Below are 16,969 nucleotides of genomic sequence, written 5' to 3' on the forward strand. Positions count from 1 at the left end.
TGACGTTACATGTGCCATTGAATAGTGGATGCGACCCCTATCGGATAGAACATACCAGCAGCGCAAGCAATCCTTCCGCAGTCATGCGGAAACCATGGTTCATGAGGGTTCTCTTTCATCGGCCTTCCGGCCAAGGAACTTTCACAGCCAAGCCTGCTGACACAAAGTCGAAGCTCCCCTTGAATGGTACTGTATACGAGAGACATGTTCATTTTCCATCTCTACATCTTTCGCGGTCCTGTGGTTGCTATCCAAAGGTTTTCTTTTCCCTCTCGGATAAACCTTCCACCACCTATAGATATCTACATCATGAGTGATCAAAGCAATCACGTACCAAATTCTTTGAATGACAGAGTTCATGCACATCTTGCCCAGGTGGCAAACATGCAGAGTACGGATCGAGGGGAGAAAAACGGAATCCCTCGTCCAGCAAAAACTGCATCTAGTCCAAGATCTCATTTCTCCTTCCGTACTAGAAACAGCAGCCAGAATAGTAGCAAGAGTCGTCAGCTTGAAGTGAAACGCCCCCGAAAAGTCCGATCCGAAGGAATCCCAGAAGATGAGCCCGTTGAAGGCTCTGTATCGTCTCAGTCTGATGGGCAGCAATCTTCCAACAGTCGGTAAGCAAACATCTGCAAAGAATTGTCTATCTTGTCTTGCATCTTTCTAATCAACACATCCAGTATGAGTAAGAAAGAAAGGTCAGTTCTTCCACTTAATCGGATGTTCTGTGAAGTTTCTTGGTTCCTAGCCACTCCCACCGTCAAGGCGCCGCAAGATGGAGACTAATTTTTGATCAGAATGTCAAAGGACAAATCCAAAATGCTTGCTCAGAGAAATCTTGCAAGGGATGTGAAGAGGCTCGAAAGAGAATTCAAAATCGTCAAAACCGAGATCAAGAAGATTAAGGAAATGCTAGTGAATAGACAATAAAATGTACATGGGAGGTCCTAAGGTTACAGAACGTTTTGTCAATTCGAGAAAATCTTACTCGATGAATGAAATTCGTTCATGGCAAATTGATGGCATAGGATAGGAAATTTCCACCAACAACAGATATACTCGCTTAGGCAATTTGGCTGAGAATATCAGAGCGTGAATGAGATAGAGCCAACCATTTCCGCAAAGATAGCTGCGGAGAATTTGAATGGCGAGGCCGGCCCTTTGATTGCTGCTTCAGTGTATATTTTCAAATCACCGGCGTAAAAACAGTTTCTCATTTGTCAACAACGTTGAGGCATTTTATTTGTCAGGCCTAGACCCCGGAGTGCCAAGGGTCCAGGTGGGGCGTGCCACTCCACCCGCTCTCCGCTCCAAACTCTTGAAATTTCTTATTTCAACGTTGATAAACCGCCTCAACACCCACGAAATTAGGGTCGCCCAGTGCGAATTTGAAGTCAAAATCTCTGAACTCGGCAAAATGTACGCAAGTGGTCGCTGCTGGAGACCCTACTCAGAATGGCAAAAAAGACTCTTTTCTCGTCAAGAAAAGCAGGACTTTCCTCCTCACACTCCCGAGCCACTCGGGTGTTCTTTGCCGGACAAGCTAGATTCTAAATTGAAATTTGGATATTCTTCTTGACACTCGCAAGGGAGTAAAAAATTAACAATGGCGCGACAGGGAGGGGAAGCCTCTGGATATCGCTGCAGCAAACTTTGGAGAGAGTGCAGAAAATTGCGCGATGATCTGGAGGGAGAGACTCGACCTTCAGACCATACGGACTCCTCAAAATCTCTGGGCGTGTCTAGTACGAATACCTCGACAGAACACGTTCCCGCCCGGCCATTGGCTGAAAATCCTGGGGGCAAACGCAAACGAAGGGTCTGTTTTGAGCTCACTGAAAGGAAGCAGTCCCCAGAGTCAATCGAATTTGGGGTGAATGACCAGGCTCAATCTATCAGCTCGAGGTGAGTGGCTTTTCGAGCTTTGCACTCCAGCACTAGGTTCTCGGAAATCCATATCTCTAATTCAAAGAACAGACAGAGCATAGGGAAGCACAAAGAAAAAAGACGGCCCACTAGACGACAGAGGTGAGTTTCTGAAGCCTTTCTCATTACTTTGGGCTCGTACAAACCAGGACGACCTTGTAGCTGAAACAAAACATAGATCGATGCCAAGAAAGCGCAAGGGGGACCGTCGGCAAAACCTTTGTGATAGTTCTAATTCAACACGCCACGCAAGTCCTGCATGATGCCGAAAGCCTCCTAGGAGGGACCTTGATGACCAGTTTTAGACGGGTCTAGCAATTTTCCAAACCTTTGGAGCTACCTCAGCCCTTGCGGAGATCTATTCCCGTTTTTCGGTGTGATACGATCCTCGGGCAATCCACCAACACTAAAATACTTCGTCGTCGGCGGATATTGGGTCGCGACTTTTGATTTACGCTCCCTGTACTGATTTTTAAAACTCACGATCGTGATTCTTGTAAAATCTCTACCAGATTTGAATTATACTGTCAGGATGTACGAGATCGCCCGACACAATGTCCTGCACTTGATTGGGTTTGAATAAGAACATCATGAAGTATCACCGATTCGCTTCATCAGTCCAAATATGGATTCGAGTCTCATTGTCTTCCATTGCAGCAAAATCCGTGTTTGTATATCTCATCTTGTTGTTCGAATTCAAATTAGCAGGCCTTCTGGGGCTCAGCCTACCGGCCCGTAGATACCAAGATCAAAGAAGCTTGCAGCCGGAACTCGGCACTGTAGCATACAGTATTCAGGCCTATTCTTCCTCATCGAGAAGCTTGGGGGAGATGGTTCAATAAGACGATAGTCCATCGCAATTGTTGCACGAAGCATGGAAAGCTCCTTAGTACATCCGGAGACTCAATCAATCGGTCATTCTAACATGCGCATATGGGAAAATTGGGCAAAGGGCGTGGGACAGGATAGTAGACTGTGTCTCCTGTGTCCATATTTCACCATGCTAAACTTCAGGGGCTGGAGCAGACTTACCCTGTCTTGGGCCAATACTTGAATAATGCGGCGAGGCGCTCGTACTTGAATGATGCAGGCTCTGGGCAAGACTGTGATTTTTCCAGTCTTTCCCAGATGAAATTTTGGATAGATTTTGAGCACTAAAATACACTTTTTGAGAGGTTTCAGGGTCTCTGGGCACGCTCAGCATACGGCCAAAGGCTGCGGTAGAAGCCGTCCTGGGACAAAATGAAAGGTGCAATACCCGAGCGGACGTCTCATAGAGTAGTTTGAAGGATCCGATACGGTGCTTGAAAGGGAATTTAGGTCGTCGAAGATCGAAGCATGGGTACAGGATTTCCATGAATTCTATCAAGAGGCACTCCAGTCCCGATTTGGATCTACTCGTGACATTATTCCCCTAGTACTGAGCCAGGCGGCGTTCGAAAGCCCTGGAACAAATGGATTCTAGAAAAGGTTGATTCTAAGGGCCATCGTTTGCCGAGAACTCACTGATTGCAGAGATCTCAGATTCTGGCGGCAACGGGGCCTTGATCGGGCCTCGACGAAACCATATTCTGATATGTAACAGATTCGGCTTCAAAGTCTCTTCATCGATGGAGCCGTCTCGACTCGTTTCTGGGTGCCAGCGCATGTGGCAGTCCGATCATCGTCCACTCGTTGTTGTAATAGAGATCCGGGTGACAAATCGTCTCGCAGTGGTTGTAACTCGCAACGGAATAGACAACAGTGAGGCTAACAGGGTGAATAGAGGCAGAGAGCAATATTCCGGCTTGAGGTAAAATCTTGCGGACAGGAATTTAGCGGGCAGGCAAGCGATTTGCCAAAGCGAGTTATTGATAAATCACCAGTTCAACCTACACCTTACGCCAACTGCGTTGAAGGCCGTTGAACCTAGGCCAATGAACGTTGAGGAGGCAAATAATTTGCCAGGCGGGCCCGGTCCCATCCAGTGGAACGAGCCACATCCTCGTCTGCTACCCCAAATCGCTTTACTATGCTTATTTCAATGTTGAAAAGAACGCCTCATCGCCTAGCAAAGACGTGCTCACGCGGCACAAACGCCGAATGTCAAACACTGATTCTGGCGATATGCGCGCAATTGGTGCCTCCACAATATCCGATGCAAACTTCGACCACCTTCACTCGCTCACTATCTAAAAAGCCATGTCTCGACGGCGTTGATGAGGGGTATGATTTGTCACGCATCGCATCATGCCAACCACGGCTCCAGTTGGATCCATCCACTCCACCCGCTCTCCACTCTAAACTCTTGAAATTTCTTATTTCAACGTTGATCAACCGCCTCAACACCCAGCGAAATTAGGGTCGCCCGGTGCGAATTTGAAGTGGAAATTTCTGGGTCCGGCAAAATGTACGCAAGTGGTCGTTGCCGAAAACCCTACTCAGAATAGCATAAAAGACGCTCTTTTCCCGTCGAAAAGAAAAGCAGGACTTTCCTCCTCAGACTCCCGAACACTCGGGTGTTCTTCGCAGGATGAGATCTGCGTTACCAAAAAGTCTTCGCGGAAAAGGCCCCGCGTGACCAAGTCTGCCTCGCAGGACGGGCTCTGCGTCAACAAGTGTGCCTCGCAGGACGGGCGCTGCGTTACCAATAGAACTCCGCAGGAGGGTGCTGCGACACCAAGTTCTCCCTCACAGCCAATGAGCCCTGTGTTGTATAAATGTGCTCCGCGGGGACCTCCGCGACATCAAGAGCCTCCGCAGGGACATCTGCGACATCAAGAGCCTCCGCAGGGACATCTGCGACATCAAGGGCCTCCGCAGGGACATCTGCGACATCACGAGTCTCCGCAGGGACATCTGCGACATCAAGGGCCTCCGCAGGGACATCTGCGACATCAAGAGCCTCCGCAGGGACATCTGCGATATCACGAGTCTCCGCAGGGACATCTGCGACATCAAGGGCCTCCGCAGGGACATCTGCGACATCAAGAGCCTCCGCAGGGACATCTGCGATATCACGAGCCTCCGCAGGGACATCTGCGATATCAAGAGCCTCCGCAGGAGACCGCTGCGTCAACAAGTTCTCTGCAGGAGACCGCTGCGTCACCAAGTTCTCCGCAGGAGACCGCTGCGTCAAAAAGTTCTCCCTCACAGCCCATGAGCCCTGTGACTGTAAAAATGTGCTCCCTCGCAGCAATGAGCCCTGCGTTGTAAACATGTGCTCCGCAGGGACGCCTGCGTTACCAAGAACCTCCGCAGGGGAGACCGCTGCGACACCAAGTTCTCCCTCACAGCCCTGAGCCCTGTGATTGTATAATTTTGAGCTTCCATGCAGCCCTGAGCCCTGCGTTATCAAATTTGCGCTCATTAGGCGACCCGTGGCGCCGCGGTCCTCGTCCTGATCCTCTGGCGATTGCAGGCACCTCTTCGTGGTGTCAGAGACTAGTATTCGGGGGAGTCCTCGAAGAAGCCAAGACCTGCTCCAAAGAATCAATAGAATCAAGAATCCAATATGGTGTAAAATGACTTCATTATTGTATGTAGTTGCCACCGTACATGGCTCTGGTTCGAACAATGCGCTTTGTAGCGCTCAACCATGCCCTGAGCTTCAAGAAGAGATATACTCCTCCGCATAGTGTGAATTGGAGCATCGAGTCATGGCTGATAGTGAGATGGCCAATCTGGGTGGCGGTTGAAATCCAAAGATATCCATTGGTGAACACTTGTGCCTGCTGGCTGGCAGTGGCACCAGGTTTGGTCCGGATGTAGGGAGATGCGGAAAGTCGATGGTGAGTGGTTGGTTTGTCGGTGTGTGATGGTGTTGACGGGTTTATGGTGAGAGTATGTTGGCGGTGATGGACGGTGATGGACGGTGAGGGCCAAAGGTGAGTGAGGGTTGAGAGTGAGAGCTGGTGATAACGGGGCCAGACCCACTGGTCTCCCTGTTGATGTACAGTGCGGGTGACTCCCGGGCGGTGAAGTGGCGGTGAAGTGGCGGCGAACGGTAAACACCGGTCCCGCCATAGTGAGGTTTTTGTTCCTTATGTAAAAGTCGATAAACAGTGCGAAATGATGATTTCTAGAAATTAAAATCGACATGGTCACATATACACCAGTCAGTCTTCTTTATGACATTCTCTCTGCTTAAGATTCGTCGTGTGCTCTGTGACGATATTCTGTACCTGAGGGTTATGTCGCTGTATCTCAGCTTGATATCAGATATATATACTTAGACCAACGCTATTATGTACATCATCGACGGTAGAATCGGCAAAGAACCATTAGGGTACTGGCTATAGCAAGTTCCATACCTCTAATCATATTTCAGTTATCATTTTGTGTCTACCCGATCAAATGAAAGACACTCCAGGAGCTCGAAACGCTGATCTTAGTGCCTGGAAGAACGGCGGGTGTGATTATTTGGAAAGTAGTGGGTATGATGAAGCAAAACCACTGCGGGCGACCCTTCTGTTCGCGTGGTCTAGTGGGATTCCTCATCTACTATCAGTATATCAGTAGCGGCGCGGGTTCGATTTCCGCAGGGTACATCAGATGAACCTGATTCAGAACCCACCCATGCGGTCCGCCCGAGCTCACAGCCCGCTTTGTGTGTTCCGAATCATTTCCCGAGTATTCGCTCTGCGGATTAATTTTACCGCTTGCCCGTCTCAAATGAATGGCGAAGCCACTTTCACGGCGTCGATCAACCTTCTTGCCAAAGTCAGCAACCGGCGGTATTGAAATTGATGGCCATCGAGGACGCCGCACCAGACGCATGCTACGGGAATCAAAGGCTGGCGCGTTGCGTAGAACACGCGTGCCACACCCACACTGAGAGTACCATCAGCGGCCACGTTCGACTACGTCTTTTCCATATACATAACAAACCAATCCGACCTGCATCTTTCAAATAACAAATGACAACTGTGCCATTGTGGCCGTCTCGGCAATCGACTGGCCGGTCCGGCGAGGCTACTTCTGCCGGCGGGTACGTGCGATTCGGTGGTGAAAGCGAGGAGGCATTCGGTCGGCGGGCGGCTGCATCGAGCATAGCATCGGGGGAAAATACCTAATTTCATTACAGTGACTTGACTATGTTTAGTTGCCTTCCGAATTATCCTGGAGATGGAAATGTACTAACCAGGATCAATTATGAATAAGCCATGGTAGCAGCTTTAATGACCGACTGCACCAGGCCACAGCCAAGGCAATTTGCCGTTGGATATACCTAATCTAGCACCGATTATCAGCAGCTGGCGCAAGATAGTTGTTCGCAACTTACCTTGTTCGCGGCCTAGATGAGGTCCCCTTAAACCAGCTATAATGCACATTCTCGATCGGACTCACCAGACCAGCTGAATTTGGGCTGTCTCACTGTCTCTCTATGTTAATATGATTTCTGGTGACCGAGGGTGGGATAGACTTACCGTGAGCAGCCTGGAATCAGCCTAGAGAAACCAGGAACTAGGTAGTGGGATCAGATCCGAGATCACTTTGTACCACTGGGAATGGACTTAGCCATACCTGCCAATATACGGCTCTGGGCTAATATTCAACCATGCCAGGAAGTATCACTGGGCAAGAGATTCATGGTTCTTTTTTTGCGACAAACTTTGCCCCGACCTAAAAATGACTGCTCTCGCGGCGAGGCATCAAGGGTAGATCTAAGCCATGGGCTGTCTCAACGCTTGATCAACTGAAATCAAGGATTGAAATAACTGGCCTTAAGACTATTGCCAATAGCTCTTTTCAATTTGCTGATTGATGCCACCTGGGAAAGAGTTGGTTGTCTTTTTCCATGGCGGTGGATTCTCGGCCTCTCTTCGTTGTCGCGGATGCTCCGATGGCTCGCTCGGCAAGAGGCTCATGGCCGTCAGAATATGGTGAGTTGCTAATACATTGGCTGTCAATTTCTGTTCGGACAGGATAATGTAGAAGAGAGGAATGGAGAGACTTTGGAAGTTTACCGTATGGCTAAGCAAAAGGCATCAAGCCTTCTTGAAATGGGCTTGCTTAATGCGCCAGGCGAAGTGCCCGTGTCAATCATTTCTTCTGAAACAACAAAGACGCAAGTGTAGTGAGATTAAATGGCTTGGCCCGTCAGGTTGTTGCAGCTGGTCTAGTCTCGAAGACGAGGGGGAACATAGCTCTGTCAGGTCTAGTGTAAAGAATCATCAGCGATATTTTCTGAACGATGGAGAGCCCCGAACAGCCAGCGTTCATTTTGAGATCGAAGTGCAGTACCGGGCGTTGGGAAAGAGAAGGGAAAAGCCCAAGCGTGACTTACAAGACATCGAGTGACTTGCGATAGAAAGTTTGCCATCCTACAGAGCCGTCAGCACATGATATCTGCTATCAATTTTGCCGTAGTTTTTGGACTCACGTTGTCGGTAAATGCTGTTCCCAGTAGGGAATTTTGTAAAGTATGACATCTATTTATCATCAATCATTAGTAGGTACCCTGTGAAGGCAGCTTGGAACTTACTGTGCCCCCAGCTTGGACCACTCCAGATCCTTGAAACGTTTGTTCAATAAATTCTCAGTGTTGAGCGGAGGATGGGCTAATATTGAGTATCCTCCACGTTAGCATGGTTTCAAATGATTGGGCACCTACACTCACTTCTTGAAGGATTGACTATTGAGAAAAGTTAGGCTTCAATGATGTAAGAGGTCAGCTCATTTTATTGCATGATTTGGAGGTCAATCCATACCAAAGAGTAGCCGTGGAGACGAATCATACTTGACACTTTTTGTTCCAGAATCACAAAGGAATTATTGTGAACGATGGTACTGCTGGCCAAGGACCGGGTATTTATAGTTATTCAGCAAGTCATTCACTCTGCGTCAATAAGATCATCATGTTTAATTGCGAGGGCTCAAACACGAACTTCTCTTCAATGATGACTGACTCAACATTTCATCATTGGTTTAATGCAACTCTCAGAGGAATCAAATTTTGCGCATGGTGATCCAGACAGAAAATAGAAACGTTTCTGGCTGTTGGCATTGTTTAAACAGCCATGATACCGTAGATAAAAACCGATAACAGTTATCAACATTCATCACCGTCAGTCCGCCCTTTACTGCGACGGGCAAGGTGACAAGATCGTGTGATTTCATCCCACTCACCGGCGATGAGCCCGTGACTCCACGCAACAGCAACTCACCAAAGGCAGGCAGACCGCAGGGTTCTTCGTTGCCTACCTCCCATATCGGGGAAAATCCATCACCTACACAATATCAAGTAGATACAAGCTATGGGTCGGCGCGCGGCTGATTCGCACAGCCCCATCTCACAACAGAGTTTCTTGTAGGGTGAGCCAGTCACTAGTTCGATTACGTTTTTGAATAACAAACCTCTGCGGTCAGCCGCGTCTTTGCAAAGGCATTACCCGCATCAATCTCCTGGGAACGAAGCGGATGCGGGTGGGTACTACTACTCGGAAACATAAGCCAATTAGTGCCATCAATGGCCCACATGCTCACAAGTCGTCTTTGAGATTATTGGTTAATAACTGGTCTTGGCTCCCAGGAGCCTGTGGGTCGTAAATATTGATGCGATCATTGGATACCATAGAGCGGAGGAATAATGAGCCAATCGGTGCCATGAATAATCCATATGTGCCACAAAGCCTCCGTAGAAATGATAGGTCCAAATTTGGCTATGAGTTCCTGGGAGCCAAAGCCAAAACTACACCTACCCTAGTTGAACAGCCCGTCATCAGTGTAATCGTTGGTCACTATTTTTAGAATGACATTTACTGAGGAATAATCAGCCAATCGATGTCATGGAAGATCCACATGTACTACAAAGCCCCAGTGGAAATGGTTGGTCCAAATTTTGCTAAGAGCTCCTGGGAGCCCAAGCCCACCATTACACCTACCATAACTGGATAGCCTACCAGCAATACCTGCATCAAATTCCCGGGAACTAAGTCGATATATGAAATTGGGTACCGCTGCAAAGAGATCTAAGCCAATTAGAGCCATGAATGCCTGGGGACGCCTAAGGCCAGAAGCCTGTGATCGTCGATATACACGCTGTCGTTGGATGCCAATGATACTACTGATATAGTCCAAGAGATGATGGGACACTCGGTGCCGTGAATGACTCGAATGCATCAACACTTTTACTCTGTCACGCGGAGAAGACTGTCGCGTGAGCAATTTGACCCAGTGGAATAGATTTTTGTTGTTTAGAGGTATGAATCGTATTATTAGTTCTTGAAGAAATATGAGGCTATATATACAATTTGGAGCCAAGTTGATATTAAATCAACTCGATTGTATATGTAGACATCTCGTAGCTATTTCCGATGGTGCGGCTTGCTTCCTGATCTGTAAATCCTCATCCCACGATGTATTCCCTTGTCGCCCAGACTGATCATAATGTACCAATGTTCTCTCTCTTACCCTGAATTTCTTCGATTGACAAATAGCTTCAGCGCCAGAGCTGTAGACTTACTGCTGTGCTCGGCTGTGTCATTGTGATCATCTAAAGTTATATCCATCTTCTGTGTCAATCCTAAGACAGAAAATGGAGTTAAGCGGGCTGGCATTGTAGGATCGCAGCTCTCTACGGACTGTCTTTTACCAGGCCCCTTAGTATACAATCATTTTATGTAGTGTAAATCTAGCCTAACCCCCATCCCGGTGAAATGAAATGCCCTATGTGATGAAACAGCCGCGAGGTACCTGCACAGTCCAGCATCCTCATTCTCTAGCCACAATTTGATTGTTATCTGAAAATGGTGAATACAACAGCTAGGCGACCTTTCATATCACTGCTCTCTAGAAACAGAAAAAAATACTTTGTCCCAATGCTGAAGTACAAGACCTCATGTACTACTAGGAAATCTGCCGTTGACGACAGGAACGCCAAGATCATCCACCATGACATCAGAAATGAGTGTGAAGGATAATTCGGCGTAAGTGTAATTTTGCAATCGCGGTCATCATCTTTTCAGGCCATTAAAATGATGTGACTTACGACAAGGTTGAGTTGAGCGAAACTCTTGGCAGCGGCGAGGTACCAATATTACAAATTTATGAAGTTGAATACATGGGAAAATAACGTTAGTGTAAATTTGAGTATGAAATATACTACAGCGGCTTAATATGGAAGTACCCCCTCAGCAAGTATGTAATTATTACGGAAGATTACCTCGCTAGGCTCGGGCCGTCGATCAGGTGACGACCGCGGCCGCCCAGGAGAAACCACTGTGCGTGGCAAGACCAAACCTGCGTGCGATTGTCCGTTACTTCCGGCTATTGACCATGGCCGTGAACCGTTCAGTCAGCATCCCCCGGCGCGAATCCGAAGATCAAGACACGACCAGACAGGCAACCAAGTACCACGGCTAGTCCAGACCGTCCTACAGCCGAGCAGGCTGGGCGATATGTAGGAGGCAGCCATAGCCAGTTTTGGGAATGCCGTGTGATCCAGGACCGATGAGAACAGATACCGTAGCCTTGGTACTCAGGGGCTTGCGACTGGTGAGTGGCCGGAAGTGATTGGGTTTCTAAAGGGAGAACCTCTGTCGAAAAGGTACGGGTAGGTGTCGGCGAGTCGCGAAGGGCGACAATTCCGACGGTAGTGTGAAGAGATGAGCCGGTGGCGTCGAAAGAAAGATTGCTCACAGCAGAGGCACCGCTGAGGATCTGCAGGCAGGCGCCGGTGTGCGCATCCCAGATCTTGATCGTCTCGTCCCAAGACCCAGACGCGACGCGGCTGCTGTCGTGGGAGAACACCACTGAGGTGACGTCGTTATTATGGCCCTCCAGCGTGTGCATACAAGCGCCAGTCTGCGCATCCCAGATCTTGATCTTCTTGTCTCTCGACCCGGACGCGACGCGCCTGCTATCGTGGGAGAACACCACTGAATTGACGCTGTTATCATGGCCCTCCAGCGTCTGCAGGCAGGCGCCGGTGTGCGCATCCCAGATCTTGATCGTCCTGTCGTACGACCCGGACGCGATGCGGCTGCTATCGTGGGAGAACACCACTGAAGTGACGCTGTTATCATGGCCCTCCAGCGTCTGCAGGCAGGCGCCGGTCTGCGCATCCCAGATCTTGATCGTCCTGTCGTACGACCCGGACGCGATGCGGCTGCTATCGTGGGAGAACACCACTGAATTGACGCTGTTATCATGGCCCTCCAGCGTCTGCAGGCAGGCGCCGGTCTGCGCATCCCAGATCTTAAGCGTCCAGTCGCCCGACCCGGACGCGACGCGGCTGCTGTCATGAGAGAACACCACTGAATTGACCTCCCAATCATGGACCTCCAGCGTCTGCAGGCAGACGCCGGTGTGCGCATCCCAGATCTTGATCGTCTCATCCTCCGACCCGGACGCGACGCGGCTGCTGTCGTGGGAGAACACTACAGAGTTGACTTCCCAATCATGGTCTTCCAGCGTCTGCAGGCAGGCGCCGGTGTGCGCATCCCAGATCTTGATCTTCTTGTCTCTCGACCCGGACGCGACGCGGCTGCTGTCGTGGGAGAACACCACTGACTTGACTGGTCCATAATGACCCTCCAGCGTCTGCAGGCAGGCGCCGGTCTGCGCATCCCAGATTTTAATCGTCCAGTCGCCCGACCCGGACGCGACGCGGCTGCTGTCATGAGAGAACACCACTGATTTGACGCTGTTATCATGGCCCTCCAGCGTCTGCAGGCAGGCGCCGGTGTGCGCATCCCAGATCTTGATCGTCCTGTCGCCCGACCCGGACGCGACGCGGCTGCTGTCGTGGGAGAACACCACTGATTTGACGCTGTTATCATGGCCCTCCAGCGTCTGCAGGCAGGCGCCGGTGTGCGCATCCCAGATCTTGATCGTCCTGTCGTACGACCCGGACGCGATGCGGCTGCTATCGTGGGAGAACACCACTGAAGTGACGCTGTTATCATGGCCCTCCAGCGTCTGCAGGCAGGCGCCGGTGTGCGCATCCCAGATCTTGATCGTCCTGTCGCGCGAACCGGACGCAACGCGGCTGCTGTCGTGGGAGAACACCACTGAATTAACCCAGTGATAATGGTCCTTCAGCGTCTGCAGGCAGGCGCCGGTCTGCGCATCCCAGATCTTGATCGTGTTGCCCCAACACCCGGACGCAACGCGGCTGCTGTCGTGAGAGAACACCACTGATCCGACCTCGCAGTTATGTCCCTCTAGCGTCTGCAGGCAGGCACCGCTGTGCGCATCCCAGTCATCCCCCATAAGCGGCGCGATCGCGATATTCGTAGGCCTCTCGTGCCGGAACAGCTGCTTGATCATACTCTGCAGTGGGCTGAATACCAGCGCCGAACCGTACGCCTGGAGGGGGCTGTTTTCGATTGCGCACCGATGGTAGCGTATAAATCGGTAGATATCCTGGACCACATTCTTCAATCCGGATGCTGCTGATTGTTCCTATGGCGGTATTAGAACAGTATGAAGCGCTAGAAACGAACCCATACCTGTAGCAGAACCCCGAGTTTCTGTATCGACATTACCCCATCCGTTACGCTTCGAAGAAGACTCAGTGCCTCGAGCCAGTAGAGACATCGAGTTCGGAGGAATGTGTCGACGGTTCCAGTGTCCTGAAGTTCTTCGTATGATCCAGCTTGTTCGAGATGGTCCACCCAGTAGACACATGAATAACGCCCTGCTGCGAGCGGATCTGGCTCAGGCTGCTTGACCTCGTTGATAGGAGTACCTAGAGCGCCCATATTATACATATCGCGCCGTAATGTACTCTTCAAGATACACAGTGACTGTGTAAACATTCGGTGGTGGGCAGCCGCAGGACCAGAGGGGAATATGCTCAGGCCACCCTTCTCCATCAGATAGTCCTTGGCAGATTGATGCACAAAATAGACTGTCTTGTCGCGGACCGTGAGGAAGGAGCCGCTCTTCTTGACAATCTTCTCCATATTCTTAGCGTTGCCGGCGATCACGTCTGGGAGTCCGGACACTGCTCCTAGCTCCAGTAGCTGAAGCGGCCGGTAGGCCAGTGTGGTCGCCGAGAGAACCAGCTGACAGTACTCTCCGCTTCGCGCGGCGGGATCATTGATATGATCTATCATTCGCGCATACAGATCATCCAGCCCTTTTGGTATATCGTCGACCACCTGCCTCACCTCCCAGCTGTCGACGTCCTCGAGTTCCTGGACGACGAGAGCCACCCAGAGAAACGTTCCCTCGGCTTTCTTCTCAAGGGCCCGTTGAACATATTCCCGGTCCGGATTATCCTGTAGAGATTCAAGCTTCGATATCCTGTCGGAAATGTAAACACCGATAGCCTCAGATACAGAATCTGTGTTCTCCTGCAGTTCCAGGCTCAGTATTGATTGCGAGTCCACTAGCCTTATGCGCTGTTCGACATGGTTCCGGCTGGAGATGATCCATTTGATATGCGGTAGTTCTTTTGTCTCTTGAAGAATGAACTGGAGGAGCTTGTCTTGGTCCTGTACGCATTCGTCGAGAGCATCAACCATGATGAAGATCTTATCCAGGTTCCAGTCGCGCAAGATCTCCAAGAACATATTGCATAATGCAGCCCATGCTTCCGTATCCCCAAATCGCGGCTCCCCTGTATCCTTGAATCTCTCCTGCACGTGTGAGAGAAACAATGGCTGCTGCTTCACGAGCATATAGATCAATCCGCGCAGAACGGCATGAGCGTTACTCAGCTTGCGGACGGTGGCTTGGCAGAAAAAGAAAGATAAGAATGTCTTGGCTTGGGGATCTGCTAGTTTCGTGGCAGGGCAGAGCTCATCGGTGATACCACAGAGCAGCATAGTCTTGCCTTTACCGGGATCGCCTTTGATCCAAAGAACCTGGCTATCGTTGCTGTCGCGCCAACGCTGGAACTGGCGATGGCGGAGGATCCAGTCATAGGATTTCTTGAGGGCGGCCCCCCTTGTCTGGTGGATGGTCCTCTTGACGTCGCGCGGATCGGTCACCGCGAAGTAGTCGACGCAGCGATCCCTGCTTTGTTTGTCTTGATCTTGGGCTGGCATATAAGATTCGGGACTGCTAAGAAGGAAAGTTGATATTCAGACGTACCTCCGACATTCTGAATGAAGGTGCTTGGAGGATACTATGTCAGCACTGTTCGTCACAGTCATACAATCGTCAATATTGACTTACGGATTGGTCGCGGTCCCTTGGAACTGGACATATCCCTTATTGTTATCCCACTGTTGACTCCTCATCGCGCTGCAATACGGTGCATTGAGCAGAAAATCTCGGTAGGTGACACATAATCTAAGTCGTCATCACAAGACCGATCAGACAACTTCTTCCTTCGGCCTTGTATTTGACTAAAAGCGGGGTAGTCAAGCTGAAAACGAGTTGGAACAGGGTTTGCCATCTGGCTCCGAAGTTGTAAGTTAGCTGCTTCAGCGGCAAGCCATGCAGATATCGGGCCTTTACCTACACATCGCCCACCAATCACTGCACTGCCAGCTGCCGCCACCTTGGGGCAATCGGGTGAGGACAGCATTTATGCAGTGTGACAGATCGCACTGCGCCGCATCGTATTGCCACGTCGCGTCCCCGCTGTTGCAGATCATTCGCTCCCGTGGGGCAGCCATTCAACGTGAGATTGGCCCATTTTCTGGCGGTATGAGCACGAACCGCTTTCCAGCCGCAGGTAATGCATCATTCCTGCCACGTCCGGCGACTCCAGCTTCAACACCCATCGATCGCTTGTCGGGCGTAATGCGCCCGGCATAAACCGCAAGGTATATTTTTGGACCATTTTTGACGTGGGGATGATCAATAGGATCGGATTGGTCGTTTTGCCGTCGCAGGATGCAAAACCTGCATTTCTAGTGGCTCTGGCGACCTAGGCGCCTACAACCATCTGGCATCTACAGAGTGTCTGAACTCTTGGCCGATCTCTTTGATACAAATTCGACCACATTGCTCAAGAAGTGTGCGCAAGAATCCATCCCGAGCTCCCCCAAGTCCATTATCATCAGCCACCCAATACATTCACACACAGACACGCGCACCCTCACTAAGATGACGGGCGCGGAAGTAATTGGTGCGGCATCTGGGCTAGCAGGTCTTTTTACCACGGCCATTACCTGGTTTGATTATATCTACGTTGCCAGAAAGGCGGCCCCGCGACTACAGTCTCTGATCGTGAAGCTTGGCAGTGCGCAGCTGAGACTAACACGCTGGGGCCAAGCTGTCGGTCTGACAGGCTCAGATATTGAAGACGAGGAGTCGCTGAAAAGCTCAGGCTCGTTCCAGCTCGATGAGGAGGAGGAGAATCAGGCTATTCGGACATTTCAGATCTTAGCGAATCTCTTCGAGGAATCCAGCAAAATCTGTCACCGCGAACGCAATGGAAAGTCCGAGGATGACCCTGAAGTGAAAGCGAACGAAATAAAGCCGTTCGGCCAGGATGGTTTTAAGTGGAGCGTCATGCACCGTTACCTTCATGAGACAATGCAAAAAATCGTCCACGAGCGCAGAAACAAGATGTCAGTTCCTCGACTCTTCAAGTTCGCTATTTATGACGAGAAGCATCTCGAGAAGCTGGTTAAGGACATCAATGACCACATTGACGCACTGTACCAAATTTACACTCCGTCTGCGGCCGATGAAGAAGAGGCGGGCGAGGAGGAAATGGATAAGCTTCTCAAAGTCATGAAGGAATTGCGCTCTGTATCGGAGCGGGATCCAGTGATTAACACGGCTGTCAAGAATATACTGGAGCAAAGTGTAAGTGGAGATCGATCTTATTCTCCTATCCTCGATCTCGTATCGTGTTGCTGATACAAGCAGAATGAAAATATGACCTTCAATACGACGGACTCTACTGTCCAGAAAATAGGGCAGGATCAGCAAGGTCACTATGAAATGACGGTCGGATCTGATGCAAGCAAAAGAAGATAACGCTACGTTGGCCAGCTGGCTGTAGTTCGAAGCAGTCTAGAGGTTTCAAATATTGAAGACAATACGACGTTTACGCCTGCGAATTGCTTTACTTTCTTTCAGTAATACTAGGAAACTTAGCGTTTGGGTTACGCTATCTCCACTTGGGCCTAAACTTAGCCTTACTGGA

At 50.1% G+C, this 16,969-nt stretch overlaps 4 protein-coding genes across 4 annotated transcripts; 2 read left to right on the forward strand and 2 right to left on the reverse strand.

Annotated features, from left to right (window-relative positions):
* Positions 1-1,609: 1,609 nt before the first annotated feature.
* Positions 1,610-1,991, forward strand: N7509_012709 (uncharacterized protein; the record flags this gene model as incomplete). Its single annotated transcript, XM_056637346.1, has 2 exons — positions 1,610-1,908; positions 1,985-1,991. 2 exons carry the CDS (start codon positions 1,610-1,612, stop codon positions 1,989-1,991), a joined length of 306 nt encoding a protein of 101 aa, XP_056483376.1.
* A 9,211-nt stretch (positions 1,992-11,202) lies between these two features.
* Positions 11,203-13,182, reverse strand: N7509_012710 (WD40 repeat domain-containing protein; the record flags this gene model as incomplete). The annotated part of the gene is made up of 1 exon (XM_056637347.1): positions 11,203-13,182. The coding sequence occupies one exon, from the start codon at positions 13,180-13,182 to the stop codon at positions 11,203-11,205; it is 1,980 nt and encodes a 659-aa protein (XP_056483377.1).
* Positions 13,183-13,346: 164 nt separating this feature from the next.
* N7509_012711 (Vegetative incompatibility protein HET-E-1) lies at positions 13,347-14,909 on the reverse strand (the record flags this gene model as incomplete). The annotated part of the gene is made up of 1 exon (XM_056637348.1): positions 13,347-14,909. The coding sequence occupies one exon, from the start codon at positions 14,907-14,909 to the stop codon at positions 13,347-13,349; it is 1,563 nt and encodes a 520-aa protein (XP_056483378.1).
* Positions 14,910-15,918: 1,009 nt separating this feature from the next.
* N7509_012712 (uncharacterized protein) lies at positions 15,919-16,680 on the forward strand (the record flags this gene model as incomplete). Its single annotated transcript, XM_056637349.1, has 1 exon — positions 15,919-16,680. The coding sequence occupies one exon, from the start codon at positions 15,919-15,921 to the stop codon at positions 16,678-16,680; it is 762 nt and encodes a 253-aa protein (XP_056483379.1).
* Positions 16,681-16,969: the final 289 nt, after the last annotated feature.

The sequence above is a fragment of the Penicillium cosmopolitanum genome (genome assembly GCF_028827165.1).
Source record: "Penicillium cosmopolitanum strain IBT 29677 chromosome Unknown utg000011l:1.0-3548175.0:1.0-3550911.0, whole genome shotgun sequence".
NCBI classification, from domain to species: Eukaryota; Fungi; Ascomycota; class Eurotiomycetes; order Eurotiales; family Aspergillaceae; genus Penicillium; species Penicillium cosmopolitanum.